The 16,335-nt window shown below is 48.6% G+C and overlaps 3 protein-coding genes across 3 annotated transcripts; 2 read left to right on the forward strand and 1 right to left on the reverse strand.

Annotated features, from left to right (window-relative positions):
* Positions 1 to 6,871: 6,871 nt before the first annotated feature.
* Positions 6,872 to 8,869, forward strand: FOBCDRAFT_316658 (ankyrin repeat-containing domain protein; the record flags this gene model as incomplete). Its single annotated transcript, XM_059611991.1, has 1 exon — positions 6,872 to 8,869. The coding sequence occupies one exon, from the start codon at positions 6,872 to 6,874 to the stop codon at positions 8,663 to 8,665; it is 1,794 nt and encodes a 597-aa protein (XP_059466920.1). The 3' UTR covers positions 8,666 to 8,869.
* Positions 8,870 to 9,036: 167 nt separating this feature from the next.
* On the forward strand, positions 9,037 to 12,961 carry FOBCDRAFT_178292 (uncharacterized protein; the record flags this gene model as incomplete). Its single annotated transcript, XM_054703726.2, has 6 exons — positions 9,037 to 9,183; positions 9,213 to 9,242; positions 9,358 to 9,511; positions 9,591 to 9,769; positions 10,536 to 12,357; positions 12,502 to 12,961. 6 exons carry the CDS (start codon positions 9,037 to 9,039, stop codon positions 12,861 to 12,863), a joined length of 2,694 nt encoding a protein of 897 aa, XP_054559701.2. The 3' UTR covers positions 12,864 to 12,961.
* Positions 12,962 to 14,895: 1,934 nt separating this feature from the next.
* Positions 14,896 to 16,033, reverse strand: FOBCDRAFT_289585 (uncharacterized protein; the record flags this gene model as incomplete). The annotated part of the gene is made up of 1 exon (XM_054703728.2): positions 14,896 to 16,033. The coding sequence occupies one exon, from the start codon at positions 16,031 to 16,033 to the stop codon at positions 15,023 to 15,025; it is 1,011 nt and encodes a 336-aa protein (XP_054559703.1). The 3' UTR covers positions 14,896 to 15,022.
* Between the last annotated feature and the right edge of the window lie 302 nt (positions 16,034 to 16,335).

Raw genomic sequence — 16,335 nt, forward strand, 5'->3', positions numbered from 1 at the left:
CTTCTGAGGAAGATGAATTCCTGGTTCACGGCATATTTTTGCGCCCTTTTTTCGCGTCCTTCAGGGCTAGGCCTTTCGATGCCTAGATCGATCCATGGCTTTCTTTTTCCTGCTGACTGTCTTGTCGCTGCCAGCACCTCAAGGGAGTAAGAAAACTTCTGACATTAAACCAGGGTGCCAAAAATAAACGGGTCTAAAGGCCTGCTAAGATATACTAGGCTTACCTAAGTCTTTTTGTCACTTAGGATAGAGGTACCGAGTAGTAAGTTTTCTTTGTCTCCCCTAGCCGCGAAAAAAAAAAAAAAAAAAAAAAAAAAAAAAAAACGATGCCCTGTAGGCGTCTTGCTCCGCTGCTGACGCTCCGAATTGAGTCCGCTTTTCCACAGCGCCGAGAAAAAGAGCAGCCGTATAGGATCCATTCCGGTTCAAAATTACAGATCCAATCTTGAGGCGAGCATTTACGCATTCCGAGGTCCCAATTTCGGTACGCAGACCGCTCTCAACTCGCTCAGCCCAGTGCATTTCTCCCTTTTCTCTACAGTACCTAGACACATCCCTCCGAGGCCACAGTCAGATTTGTCCAGTCAGGGTCTTCTCAATTGACCAGTGGTGGCGCCTGTCAGCGACGGCCAAACTGAGATAGAGCGTAGATCCACGTTGTTCCCTGATCTACTGTGTGTCACACCGTCCTGACTCTGTCCTGACTCTGAGAGGCCTGAGGGTTGCCGGGCAGTTTCAGGGTCACGACTCGCTGCTTCGTATACCGTGTGAAGATGACAGAGGGCGCTACTTGCACAGCCCTCCTCCAAGCCTGATGCTCGCATAATCATCCGCAAATACGGTACAGCACATTAAAGTTCTGCATCTTCTTTTCCAGAAGCAAACCGCCACAGAATTCTTGACCGTTGATTCATCATCCACCCTCGGCAGGCCCACAATGGAATCGTCGCTTGTAAACCTTCCCACCAGTTACGAAGCGTGGTTTTGGTCGTACTAAGCAAACACCAGCCGCTTTCATATTCGAGGCGGTGTATCTGTAAATCGCAGCCAGCATAGCACAGCACAGCATTAGCTGTTGATGTTGATGTCGCTGTCATGTTGTATTGGTCATTTGGATGGCTTGTGACTGACAATCAGTCACTTTGCCAACCAAATCCTCAGATGATAGACAATGACTTGACACACAGCTTGCTCGTTTCAGTACGCAGTCACCCCGCGCAAGGGACCACCCAGCAGCTAGCCTATGCAAGAAGGGTTGATGCGCAAGATGCGCCACAGGCCGCTTTGTTGATCTTTTGGCTGGAGGTTTGGTCTGTTACAGGCGTCGACAAAGCTTCGTCTGGTCTATCTCACGCCCTTTGTCAGTAACAATGCACAAAGAACAGCAACACAGGTTGCCTTTCGTCGCCTTCTTTCTTTGCCTTCTCAATCAGGCTATGTTGCACTGAATATTACACGTTTATACTCTTGGCTAACCCCAAGCCGTGGGGGTACACAGCACAGCAGAGCAACAACTGATCCAGATGCTCGCCTCGTCGCTCTTGAACTTCCCCACAATCACCTGTTCCGTTCATGACAGACTGCCTTTCTACTGGTGCCATTTCCGCACTCGCAAGCTAAGCTGCCGTCTACGTCTTCGTCTGCGATCTACCCTTGCTTCAGGGACGCACGCAGTAACCGTCTTAGGTGTCATGTTGTCTCTCCAATCCGCATCAACAGCAACCCCTTCGTCCATCCACCAATTGAACCCTTCTCTTACAACCAGGCTCGTGAGCTCTCCCACATCTGGCCCACTTGCATACAGAAATGCATGCAATGCAAGCCAGAAATCTCCCGATGACGACAGTTTGGCATGGACATGGATGAATGGACATCGACATGGACATGGACGTGTCTTACTGATAGCTAGCCTTTCCATGTGCCCGCAGAATCAATGGGCGCATGAAATCCGAGTCAAGAATCCTTTCAGATCCTCAAAGATCATCTCTCAGGTTTATTACAAAGGACCCTGAAACTGACTAATATAGCAAACAGAAGCAATCATCTCTTTCTCCTATTTCACAAGTTTATAGATGAAACGACTGAAAGGTCCTTTGTCCGACCTGAGCTGCGCGATATCCGTGCTCCTCGTGACTCGCAGTACTTCATTTAATACTGCGACGATCATGGAAGGTGTTTGAAACTGTCCAATCCTATCTGGCGCTGTTTACTGATCGCCAATTGCCTCGGTCTCTTCCCGTGAGTTGGAGCTGCATGCAGGCAGTGCAACCCCCCCTTGAACTTGCTTGAGCAACCAAGGAATGACATTCGGGGTCTCGGTCTTTGCGATAACGGACCTGTCTGATTTGATATCAGTTCTCTACTGGCGGCTATGTCAATTGGTACGCGTAGTATCGTACATACAACAGCACATTGGTCAAGACTGGCAGGCTGGCTCACTCTCACTCACTGGCTTCCTTGAACATTGACGCTCCCCGTCACGTTGACCCGTCCTGCTGGGCACTAACCCCGCGTTGTGAAGTCAAACCCCGCATCTTAAAACAATATGACAGTCGACGCGGTATCAGCGCGTAGCTGTTAAATTCGCATGTTACTCTGTTGTGCTTAAGGTGTTTGAAAGGGTGTCTTCTGCTCTCGCTCATGCAGCCCTGATAGCCTTTCTGAAGTTGACTGTCCAGTGTCCTTCACCCACAGCCCACCCACTCTTTAAACAGGGCTCTGACATCGCGAGACTCCGGCGGTGAACATGCTATGTCTTTACGTTGTTGAAATTGCGGCTGGGATCACGAACAAGTAAACATCGAGTAAAATCAAATCTACAAAGAGGATAATGATCACGAGATGATCGCCATCATGGCAACAATGGAGTCAGCTCTGTGCATTCAAGTTGCTCAGCATACCGCTAAGCAGTATATGGGATAGCCATTAACAGGATATCCTGAGAAGTTGTTTCGATACACTTCTTGAAATTGAGTGCATCCAACATACATAGACTTTGATCTAGCTGGTTTGGAGACCGAGCACATGAATCTCAAAAGTATCACATTGCGACACTGTTGAATGCTGAAGAGGATGCAGGTACATTTATCTACGGTAGATACCTTCAACTCATGCTCATCAAAACAATGTCACCACCGTGTAAGTCCTTACCCGCACCTCGCATGTCGACCCACATGCCGCAATGCTCCATCTCGCTGCATCGTCAAACAGACCCAGGTCTCGGCCGGTTATACATACCACTGGACTGGCCCGACTCAGAGGACCCATCATCGCATTGTTTTTACGCCGAAAAAAAGAGAAGACAGTTGCGCGGTTTTTTGGCAAAGGAGGTGTGGACTGCTGCATGATGGGTTGTACAGCATTCGATGGAGTCTGAGGAGGTGAACTCTCATCTCGTTTTCCCTTGCCGCTCTCCCTAGCCGGTTCCTTTCATCCTGAGAAGAGCCGACCGTCCGTGAGATGGCTTGATGTTGATACAGCCGCAGGATATGGGTGCCCATGATTCAGCCCTTGGGAGAAGCCACATCTATAGACTGAGAAACAAGCATTCTTCGTCATGCAAGATGCACCCTCTATGACGATGACGGTCCCGTCTTGTTGCCGGTTCGAATCTCTGCTTCTGTGTGGTCAAGTTGCCGATCAGGGACGGGACTTGTCTTGACATGCCCTCCTAGATCTTTGCCAAGAGATTGATTTTCTCCGAAGAGGGCCTGAGCTTTTTCAACCTCAGCTACAACTCTCGATGCAGCGACTGACAAGGCTGAATACCGACAGAAATTACTTTTGAAAAAGTCTAACGGTCATTCATTACTTGTGCGCCGGAAACTTCCTTGCTCTCCCTGCTCGAGGATGAAGCCATTGTGGGTTCCTGAAAATTTGCTTCCCATCCAGACTTTTCTAGACCAACAGCTTCAAGCTTGAACCTTTTTTTCACTCTCCTCGTCGTTCTCGGACCGCTAGTGTCGCGATGAGAATTGGCTTGAGTACTTTACGATACCTTCCCAAGGCTTCCTCCACTCACCGACAGTCCGTCGAGGTAGAGCTCGTAAAATGCTAATGAAAGTCAATCGTAATTTCTCACCAAGAATGAGAATCAGCCACAGTCTGGCCGCAAATTACGGTCTCGTCAGTGGAGACCTCATCACTTTTTTTCAGCTTTCAGCCTTCTTTGAGCTCTGTAACTGTTGTTGAGTCCCACACCAGCTCGAGGGTTCAAATTTTGGCTTTGCACACTTTGTCTCCCTGGTTCCTCCGAGATTTCCCTGTCAAAATGGCTGAAACTGTGATGCAATTCACTGCTCAGAGTGTCTTGGCAGGGGCTGGATTTTAGAAACGTTAATTCCACTGCAGGTACTGTACCGTAACATGCGGTAACAATACAGTACTGTCTGTATATGGGCTGAAGTGTATTGCCAAGAAGGAATTACGCAGAAAAGTGAGATAAGCACAGCTGAACTTGTTTATGCTGCGCCAGGTTGATGATGAAAAGTGAAGATCCGTGACGCCATGAGCCACTCCTGTTGTCAAGACGATGCCCAAAAGCTACGTGTATTCCGTGGCAAAGGGAACTCTCAGAGTTTCACTTCTCACTCCGCAGAGTTGTACATGGAAGATCCCGGGCCTCACGGGTCCCGGGATCTTCAACTGCCAGCGGACTCTCGAAGGCCCGAAAGTCCATGGGGTACGAATGGCGTGTTCCAGCGCATTTGATGGGTTGGATGAAAGCAGGCACAAGAAAGCGGAAAAGTTACCTGGCCGACTTGTTTCTGTGACGTGTGAGGTCATGACAGCTCAGGTGATCGGCAATTGTACAATACGCGTTTGAGTGCCGAGTCAGCGAGTCCAGATTTTTCCTGTTTATTTGGTTTTTGCTTTGGTGATGATGTTTGAGAGGGAGAACCCGGTTCCTCCGAACCATATCCGGCTCGGTTGTACTTTCCAGACGGAAATATCTGGATTTAAGTTATGGTCATTTCGACATCTTGTCGTCATGGACGGAGGGGAATTTGAGGGGTTGTCCAGTTGATGAGATCAACAGAATCTAAGGGACGATTCTTTGATACAGGGTAACCCGTTTATCACATGCTTCACATCACACATGAAAGGCCATTCACGAAGTTGGATGATTTGTGCACCGTCGACTAATGACACAATCGATTGAATCATCTCATAAGACCCTTATGATAGATCTCTTTTGTCTTACGTGAGACTCGTGAACAGTTGGGTTGTTCAGGGTCCATATTCGTATCACATGAAAACTGTGCTTATTCTCTAGAGTATCAAGGCACACCTTCCAAGCAGGGTCAGACACAACTGACTCTGTTGCTCCAAGTAGGTATCGTAGGGGCTTAAATGGGAACAAATACATGAAATATCTTTCAACCCAGTAAATAAATACAACTATGATACCATCCTTAAACTTATCTCAAATGAAAAGAATCTTAATGTTCCTGTATTTTTCACTACAGAAAAACCAAAGAGTATATGCATAGAAAAACCCATGCTCTGAGAATTCAGTGTATAACATCATTAAGACAGATGCTGACGTCTCGCATGTGAACCTGAGACTGGAATTGACGGTGCCTTTGCCCTCGAGTAGCAACTTCATACTCACAGAGCGAGCCACAATGAAAAGGAATGAGATTGAAATGTCCCAGGCACAATTCCAGCGTCACCATAGGTACTAGTTGAATCACATAACTTAGGTGGTCGTGAGATTGAGTGTGTCCTTCAAAGCATAACACCACCAATGTTAAGAGGCAAAGGCCTCAAGCAACTTCCGTCAAAATGCGGCTTCGGATATCGTCGTTAGTGCTAACTTCTTGCCTACAGTGAGATAAAGTTCACTAGGAGAAGACGGCTTGGAGTGAGGCGCCCACACGAGTGAACATGTTTAGCATGGTGGTTGTGTGCATGGCAGTCTTAGACAATCTCATGTTAGCACCTTCACCATGAGATACAGCATGCCTAAGAGAACGAGCTTACACTGATGCACAACATTGAAAGATGTCTAGAACATAACAGGCGAGAGACTATTCACTCAAAGATCGATTGCTTCTTTATTGTTGATTCTCCACCAGTAGTTACCAATCTGCTGTATGATCATACACACATGATGGACTTTACAGTATCTAAAGTATTGTAATATAGGAATCGGTCCCCCGAACAAGAAAGTATAGGAATTGCACTTGATATAGCCTTTGATTGCACCAAAAAGACCTTAATTAACTGTACTGTAGTTTGTGTTTATGGATTACTTATCTGTTGTGCTGGATCTACTAGAGGTTACACCAATATCTTTACCTCTCCTAGGCTAAAGCCACATTCAACTAAAGCTTGCACCTACGATCAGGTTCCCCCTCACCAACTAGACTCCCTTGAGCATCAAGTCACGACTATGATCAAGATCACCAGAATCTGAGCAGTACATCATTGGTACCATTGACACCTTCGAGCCTGAGCTCAGTCACACACTATGATATCGTCAACCCTCGACTTCGTGCAGCAAGCTATTGCTGGGCAGCTCGAGAGGGAAGAATAGATATCCTCAAGAAAGCACATGAGAATGGCGCGAATCTAAGCGGAACTGGGACGATGAGGCCTGAAGAAAGAGCAACACCTTTGCACTACGCCATCAAGCAGGGACATCGTGATATCGTCGAGTACCTCGCTGAGATTGGCGTGGATCCCCATGTGCCAGCCAGAGGAGTCTGCGATTGCTGGAGCGATATCGAGCCTGTAAGGCCTTATGCCCTTCACATGGCCATCCGACATAGTGGCTTTGAAGGAGCTGAGAAAATACTTGTCCAGAAGCTAGGAGCATATTGGACATTTCAGGGAACATCTGCTTTGGATCATGTTGATCCTCACGATGAATGACAGGGAAATCATTGACTTGCTCGTTAAACTGCACGGATCAAGACATGCTGCTGATGCATTACGGTACGCTCTCAAGTGGAACGAGCCTGAGCTTGTGAACCGTCTGCTTGAGAGGTCTGACATGGATGCCTCTGTGCCTGATTCTGATGGTCAAACTCCTCTCTTCTGGGCGATCCAGTACAAACGAGTGGATATTGTTACGTTACTGCTCAAGCGTCAAGAAGTTGATCCTGGTACACCTGATAGGGACGGTCTCACTCCCTTACAGGTGGCCGTTGGTGTGAGAAGTTTACCACTTGTTGGACTGCTCCTCCAATGCGAAGAAACCAATGCTCGCAGGACTGACGCAGGAAAATCTAGTGCCCTCCACATTGCTGCCGCGCGTGGGGAACTACAGATCGTGAATCTCCTCTTAGAGCAAAACGGTCTTGAAGTAGCATCCCCTGATTCAACGGGGAACACTCCTCTACAGTGGGCTGTCAGAAGTCGTGATAAAAAGTACCATCCAAGTTTGGTTACGATATACGATGATGATGAAAATAACGACGATGATGAAGACGAAGATGATGATAGTGATACTTTTGACGAACCACCTGGGTATAGAGAAGAAAGCCTCGACATCATCAAACGATTACTAGCCAGACAAGAGGTCAACGCGGGAGGGCACGATCAAGATGGACTCACCCCTTTACACCACGCTTGCTTGATAGCAGATTACGAAGTTGTGGCGCTCTTACTTCAACGTCAAGATGTTGACCCCAAAGCTCGAGGTATAACTGGGCAGACACCTCTCCATCTGGCAGCATCGAATCATCAGCTAAGTGCAAAGAGGATAATGAATTTGCTTCTCGAACAACCGGGTGTTGAGATAACCGAGGTCGATCACGATGGCCGGACTGTCCTGCACTACCTCTGTGGCGGGTATGAAAAAGAGTTCCCAGTCCTCGATCTGATCGAGACCGTGCTTCAAGCAGGCGTCCCGCTTGACCAGGAATCTGCGACTGGGTTGACGGCCTTCCATCAGGCCATCTGTAGCGGACATTGGAGTGTCGCTCTGTTTCTGCTCGACCATGGTGCAGATCCCATGGTTTCGAAGCGTTTCAAGTACAACAACAGTTTGCTGCACATCATCTTGAAACATGCTAACCGCGACGACGTAAAGAGCGAACTAATCGAGAGGCTCATCGAGAGAGGCATTGAAGTCGATACTTACACTGATTCGCCTGTTTTCGATCCCCGGTTCAATGAGGACGACAAAATCGAAAAAGTCATAGATATACGATCCCCAGATATTCTTGTCGGCACATATTGTACTCCGCTCTTGTTGGCAGCAATGCGCGAGTACAGCCTCAATAACATGAAGATACTCCTTGATGCGGGAGCAGACCCGAGTGCGCTCGTCATCATCAGAGATGTAGAATTCGAGGGCAAGACGAATGGTAATCGTCAAGCGTTTCTGTCAGGAGTGTTCCGGCATATCTGGGAGCCTTTTAGCCCAGGCGACAGCGAAATTTTAGAACATGCAGAGCCCATCGAATTGTTGCTAGACTTTGGGTCACGGCTAGACTTTGATGGTCCAGCGGATAGTCCACTTCAGGAGGCCTGTAAAGCAGCAGAAAAAGGACATTTTGCTTTGTTGAAGATTTTGCGGGAAAGCTCAAAGGCAAGGAATGTCAGCGAAAGCCATGTTGATAAGTTTATCTCTGCTTATAAAGACAAGCCGGAGTACAGTCAAATTTGCCAGATGCTGGAATCTTTTAAGCAAAAGGTATTATTCATCGATTAATGTTGGGGTTCGGCTTGTTGAAGCTGTTGGTGTTAGTTAGGGGCATTTAGGTACCGGCACTTTATCGATGTCATGTAATATATATATTAGTATAACAAGCAACAGGAATATCATATCTGAGTAGAAATCTTCTGGTAAGACAACTGTGCTTCACGTAAAATTTACAGAGAGTGTGTAACTTTTCTCTGTCGGAGGACTCTCATGGGTCGGTTGTAAGGACAAAGGAGGTCATGTGACCTAGCACGTGCCCATCATGGGGATCGGATTTTCCCGCTAGCCGAATCGCGAATTGCTGCTCCGGCAAAGATTCGTGCCAGCGGCCTCATTTGAGCTCACCCAAGCAACAACCTCATCCACCAGCTCAGCCCATCATGAACTCCTTCCGCGTTGCCCGTGCGGCTCTCCGAGCTCGCCCCTCCGCTATCCGAGTCCCTCTCCAGCGAAGAACCTACGCCGAGGCCGTCCCCGACAAGGCAAGATTCAGCGAACCCCGTGCCCCAGCTACGACTGGGTTTTGCGTACCGAACCCGACTGACCGTTATCGCAGATCAAGCTGAGCCTTGCCCTCCCTCACCAGGTATGACACCGCCCGCGCGATACCCGGATCGACGAATACGATTGCAATCGGACCCTTACGATGATGGCACCGTCGCCAATTGATTGATGCATGGGAGCTAATTGCCGCACCGCAGTCTATCTACAAGTCCCAGGATGTCGTCCAGGTCAACATCCCCGCCGAGTCTGGAGAGATGGGTGTCCTCGCCAACCACGTTCCTTCCATTGAGCAGCTGAAGCCTGGTCTGGTTGAGGTTGTCGAGGAGTCCGCTGGCTCCAAGCAGTTCTTCCGTACGTCATTAGTTATAGATCCAGATCCAAGATCCAATTACCCGAGGTCGACAAATCGCTGATGGAATTATTGTCTTAGTCTCTGGTGGATTCGCTACCGTTCAGCCGAACTCCGTCCTCAGCATCAACGCTGTTGAGGGATACCCCCTTGAGGACTTCAGCGCCGAGGCCATCCGAGCCCAGATCGCTGAGGCCCAGAAGGTTGCCAACGGCAGCGGAAGCGAGCAGGATATTGCTGAGGCCAAGATCGAGCTGGAGGTGGGTTTCAGACGATATACACTTGCAATTGAGTTTACTGACGAGGGAACAGGTTCTCGAGACCCTGTCTGCGCACGTGAAATAAGTGTACAGCGAGTTTGTTGTGACGGAGGTCCTTGTACATCAATATTCTACCCATATTTAGCACGAAAAGCTGTGACAATTGATACCAGTTCTGGTTGTGCTCCTCCTAAATTTCACCTTTATTCCTCTGCTCAGTGACTCCTTCCTCATTGACCCTCTATCTTTCAGTGACGTTGATAGGCAATGAATGCAATGGTTGACGCAGCGCTGTATTCCACAACTTCCACACCTGCAATTGTGAGGTAGGATGGACTTTTCTCTCCCTGCCATTCACCTCACGCTCCTGATTTGTGACTCCTACCTACAACATGCCACCCCTTTCTGCACCTCGCGTATTATTACTCTTTATCGACTACTCGAACTTCTGGGCTATCGTCGGTCGCCGTCTTCCTGCTTCGTAGCAGTGTCGCATGGCTTCTGGTACGATTAGCCAATCTCTTGAATAGCATACCATCCCTATACTCAACATCACGATATGATCCCTCCGGGAGTCGTCGGTGATCGTGTTCGCCAGCTCCAAACACTTAGTGAAACGCAAACCGCGAGTGGGCGGCCTTCTGACACTTCTGAGCGACCGAGTAGAAGCACCACGATCGGTTAGGGCCCAGGAGTGGCCAGTGGTAACAAGAGCCGCACATCGAGAGATACACTCCCGAGACAGATATCCTCAACTCTATCGCAGAAAGACAATCCAAGGTTCAGTGCTGTCAGGGGCTCCAGGGGAAGAAATGCATCAAGGAAACCAAATGTTCCTGGCTTCCGGCCTAGGACGAGCTATGGACGAACTACCTCGAATCGACCGAGCCAGGCTCTTCGATACTCAGCTAGTACAGACATGCTTCCTTCAGAATCTTACATGTCCTCATGCCTTGACTCGACAACCCGCTCTCGTACTGCAAGCTCCACAGAGAAATGCCAAGATGCGATGGACATCCTTGAGCAGTATGGAATCTCTAGACCCGCGGGATGGTTCTCGGATGGCGACGCAGGCACGCCAGATCAAATCAAACAAACGAAATCGATGTTCTCGCAGATCTGTCACTCGTGCGGTAACCCTCTCGCTTTCGAACGGTATTGCTCGCACTGCGGCCACGATTCTTGTATGAAGTGTACGGGAGAGACCCCTGGACAACCCCTTGGTCACAGGGTCCTCAACAGTTCAATACAGTATCAAGAACACTCTTTCATAGACAAGATACCTGAGCTACCAACCCAAAGTGAATACCCCGAAAGCGAACGCAGTCATACTACACGGACTACAGTCGATACTGCTTATCGTCGTAAGCTATCAAGGTTCGCATCAGAGCCAGATACACCAAGGACATCCTTTAGAACCAAGACGCAATCTCGCCAAAGACCGAAAACTGATCACAACACCTTGAAGCCCACTCGGAAGAAGACGATTGCGGCACCAACAGAGATCTCTAGCTCAGTGAAGAACAACCCCTTTTTTGTGGCAGACAGGGGAATGAAGAAAGAAGCCCCAGAACCTGAAATCACGACGAGATCAGTGCAAGTGGAACGTAAACCCAGGCCCTCAGACTGTGTACCTAATCGTCTCAAGTCCAGCTCGCCCCGCGTTTCTCACATAGAGGAACAATGCCCCAACCCTGGTAGTAGAGCTACACACGATGGTCACCATCCAACGCGGCATAGCATTGGTTGTGCGGCCCGGCGTAGTCTAGGAGCACAAGTGGTCGAAGGTAATAATTTGGATATGATTGATACAGATGAACATAACCCTAAAGAGAAGAAGCACACACAGTCACTGAGGGATTCACCATCCCGAAGCAAGTTACAGATGAAAATTGACCAACTCTATCATCATGGACAAGATCTCCATCACTCACAGCATATCATAGAGCATTTATCAGCTGGTGTGCAGACTCTCGAGTCTTCTACGGATGAGAAACTCACGAATGGGCAAGACCGGCGCATGCGGGCGGACGGCTACAGGTTGAGGGTACAGAGTCAATATGGCATTGATCACTCCTTGAGTCGAGACGAGTCTGTCACAGTGGCAAAAGACACTATCGAACACAATCTGAACAAAGAGCCGGCAGTGTCTGACGAGATTGAGCCACAGCCACCTAATCTTACCAGTTATCATAAGGGGGATCGGCATCCGAGCCCAAAGTCTCATGAACCCCATGACGATACCCAACCCAAGGATGCCCATTGGATAAAGTATCCTATCAACAATAACAAGACCCATGACGCGCCGAGAGACCACACGAGAACATTGAATTCACAAATAGCTAGTGAAAAGCCCGTCTCTCAGTCCAAGGGACCGAAGAAAGGCCTCAACACCTCACCGGAGGCAAATGAAAGGATTGCGCCACCAGCTCAAAACAAGTCCTTGTCAGACAAAGGTCATGATGATGATCCCAACTCCAGGAAAAGGATTGGCAAACTCGATGAACTCGTTCCTGCGGAGGAAATGATGCCCAAACCAACTCCACGTATCAACAATGACTCTGAAAGACCGAAAGCCGAGGCTACCGGTATCTCGTCATAGAGGACGCAGTTAAGGAAGGTCGATAGGTCTTCAGAACAGCCACGAAGTCAGCAACTAACCCCTTCCCATGTCGAGAACTGGAGGCGTGAACTCAGTAGTGTAAATCATCGTACGCCACTACCTGAAAAAGACAGGAAGGATAGTTGCTTCAACTGCAATCCTACTCAGTCATCATCACCTAAGCAAACAGAGGGTGGTTTTCAGATCTTCGTTGAAGATGAGTCACATAACAAGACTGAGAATGAATTGAGTGCTGCGTTTGAGTTACCCATGCCTCGGCTCAAGGTAACGGACATTGAGCATTCCCTCGCTCGCAAGAGTGTCGAGGAATTACTGGCCAAAAGTCCACAGCCACAAGAGATAGCAGCAGAGGAGCCAAAGAGTACGAGACTCCTGAGCATAACAGAGGATCGATCTCGCAACGACTCTGAAATGTCAACATTGATCTATGACCCTAGACCTGTGATGCCTTACAACCACATGTGTGCTTAGCGAGCACGCTACATGGACCTCAAGAGCCAAGTTGACGAACTTGGGCTCGAATCAGGTCGCCCGTCGCCAGCGAAACAGACTCAGGGCGTGTGCTTCCACCCTAATGGCGATGTTGACATTGAGGGCCTCACAGTAGTGATGCATCTTAGAGGCAAGGATGACTTGGTGATCAATACAGACTTGAAAGATGGTCTACAGGAACACATGAGGCAGCGATAGAGCAGAGGTTCGCAAGCGTAGGAAGGTTAGAATGGTCAGTATACACCGGACCGGACGGAGAAAGTATTGCTTTTTTGATAGTTTATTTGTTATTAACTTCGGTATTGATACACATTGACCTACAAAGTTGGAATCATTGGTCTTCATTGGTCTTGAGGCTTCTTCACAATCACATCGTGACTCGAGCACATAAGAGCAGTTCGTTCGTATGTCAAAAGCCATGACAGCGCACTGACATCGAGTCAAGGACGCTATCGGCGGATAACAACATCCTTCTGCTCCATCTTTCAACCTCAACGGCGTTACAGTCCAACGTCAGCAACCGTAGCGAAACTCTAGCTGTCAATAGCAGTCAGCCAACAGGGACGATTCCACGGCTTCCCGGTCTAAGCCCCGGGCCCTACTGCAGCCTCCCCTCTTCCCCGGTTTGCCAGGTTCTGATGCTGAGAAGATGTGCCAGGGGGTGGCCCGGAGCAAAAATCCTCTAGGTTCTGAGAAGCGGTGACAGGGGGTTGCTGGTGTTCTTCTGACTTTTTTTTTGTATGCATAGGTAGGGCTGGGGTGTTGAACCCAGCGTAAATCGACCTTTTGGTTTTTGACGTGATAGACCCCTATGTAACGGAGACAGGATTTGGAATGTGACTGTTGTGTTGTGAGTGAGGCGAGAGCAGGGTGTAACCTAAAACAGGATCGACCTGTGCTGCGTTTTGGCGAGGATGTTTGAAGATAGGATGTTGCCTGTTTGACCAACTAGAAGGATACACGAGATGTCAAAAAAGCAGTATGATCTCACTTTGGATTAGGGATGAAGCGGATTTCGTCATGTGCGAGCGAAACGAACCATTATATCAAGACGGAGGGCGTCTGCTGGGGAACAAGCGCGTGTGTTCTCACATTAGATTCTTACACCAGTTCCAGTGCCGCCATCAGTGAATGCTTCATTTGAAGCGGTGAGAGAGAGATAGACAGGAGCTGAGTTGTCGGTGAAACCCCTTCATTGTCTTTCCTTGCGTGTTGTTAGCGAAAAACCCAACCTCATGCAATGCGTGCTCGCTATGTGCAGGAGAACTTGTAGTACATATGCAGCCGTCAAAGACAGCTGCCAGCATCGAATTCCAAACTGCATCTGCATCCTTTGCCAGGGGGTCCCATGCTTGCTATACACCTGGCCATCACATATACTTCTCTTATGCACGTAACAACGCAACAGACATGAAAAAAGTTCCGACCACGCAGAGCTTCACAATGTGAGTGAAAGCGGTCAAGGTGTCGAGGGTGACAGCGGTGTAAGGGAGAACTACACACGAGTCATGCCCTGGAAGTGTTACTCGGTAAACAATACACTTGTGGGAGTTAGTGGACCTTGGATCCGGCAGTTGAGAGAGCTAAGCAGCTCCGTGTCTCACGACACTCCATCCATCGTGCGGCGTTCAATAGTCAGAAAGAGAGAGGAAGAGAAAATAATATTGGGTTCGCAAACATCATAAGACCCCCGGATGTGCTCCATGGATCATATGTAGGCAAACATTGGCGAGAGCCACGGTTCATAAGCACTGTGTAGCATCCCAACGAGCAAGCAAACAAGGTTGTCCAGGAATACGGATATCATGGAACGACCCAAGCGCCAGGGTCATGGTCCGTCCGGGTCCGGGTTCCAAGTTCCGAGTAGGTCCAGAGCTTGAATCACAACGATAGAAAAACAGAAGCGAGGATAGAACATGTCCATGAGAGGAAGATCCGGGCGCTAGCAAATAATCAACTTGGATGGGGTACGTATGATTGTCAAAGCCTCAGGGACTTTTAGTGCGCTTTGATCCAAACTTCCTCAGGCATTGCCAAGGTCTGTGCTTTCGTTGCTCTGTCTCTGCGTCTATAGTCGGGAACGAGCTGTAACAAACGATTCGATGCCTGTCAGCACTTGTCGCTGTCAAGATCGAGTTCTATAGCTTGAAATCGTTGAGCCTCATTCCCCGGATTCCGACGTCCACCTTGAACACATGACCACCATTCTCGCGGCTTGATCCCTCGCCCTCGTCGTCCTCGGCAGTTGTTATGACAAGCTCAGTACCGACAAAGTGCACACAAGTGGTGTTGTTGGTCGGCACTTTGACCTCTCCAACAATCTTGGCTGTGTTGGGGTCGATTCTAATGACACGACCTTCTCCATATACAGCTTGCCAAAGGAATCCGTCTACATCTACACGGAAGCCGTCTGGCTCGCCTGAACCATCATGGTTGTAGAAAACGCGCTTGTTAGAAATTTCCCCGGACTCAGTATCGAAGTCAAAGGCATAAATCTCTCTGGCATTTGAGTGTGTCACATATAGTGTCTTTCCATCAGGAGACCAACCTGGTGTGTTGGGAATTGTCATATTAGGTAGCTTGACCTCTCGTGACTTGGCGTCCATTAGATAGACCGCTCCTAGATCCAACATGTCAGACTTGAAAAACAAGAGATGCAACGTAGAGTAAATGGACAGGGTCCTGGTGTTGGTGCACCGTTTTGCTTTGGGCAGGGTAGGGTTACCTTCAGGCTTAAAGGGACCGAGTCCAAAGTCTGTCATTGTACCCAGCCAGAATCGACCAAGAGGATCCACGCCGCCATCGTTACTTCGCAAACGCTCATTAGCGGGTTGTTCGAAAGGCTGAATAAGTTCGTATGTCTCCTTCTTGACATCGAGAACAGCCAGCCCATACTTGACACCAATGGCAATGCGTTCCTGGGGATCAACCCCAGCAATGTTTGCTGTGACAGTAGGGCACACGTCCAGTTGAATGGTTTTTAGAGACGAAGGGCCTTCATCCATCTTCACATAATGTAGCCTCTTATTGCGGATATCGACAAAGCGCAGATTGCCCGTTGATTCCTCATAGAAAGGTCCTTCACCCAGCAGACAGTGTGTCTCAAGCCAAGGCTTCTCAACCGTCCATTGCTGAATATTGGCACTCATTGTCAATAGATTCTCTATGAGTCTGATATCCTGTTAGTTTTTTTCGGCAAAAATGACTTGAAAATAAGGCTTTACACCAATCAGTAATGGCCAGTAGCGGGCGGGGTTGAGGTCAGGATGATGCTCTACGATGTATGAGGGGAAATCGAGCGGGCCAGAGCAAGCGAAGTTGAGAGTGGGGAGCTCTCGTAATGTGTTTTGATATAAAGGGCTATAAAGCATATGCGGGCAGTACCGAAATCAGAAGGAGTAAGAAACAAGTTGGAAGTGAAGGAACTCAAAAGAGAAAACAGATTATTCCG

Source organism: Fusarium oxysporum, chromosome III, assembly GCF_013085055.1.
Source record: "Fusarium oxysporum Fo47 chromosome III, complete sequence".
Taxonomy (NCBI): domain Eukaryota; kingdom Fungi; phylum Ascomycota; class Sordariomycetes; order Hypocreales; family Nectriaceae; genus Fusarium; species Fusarium oxysporum.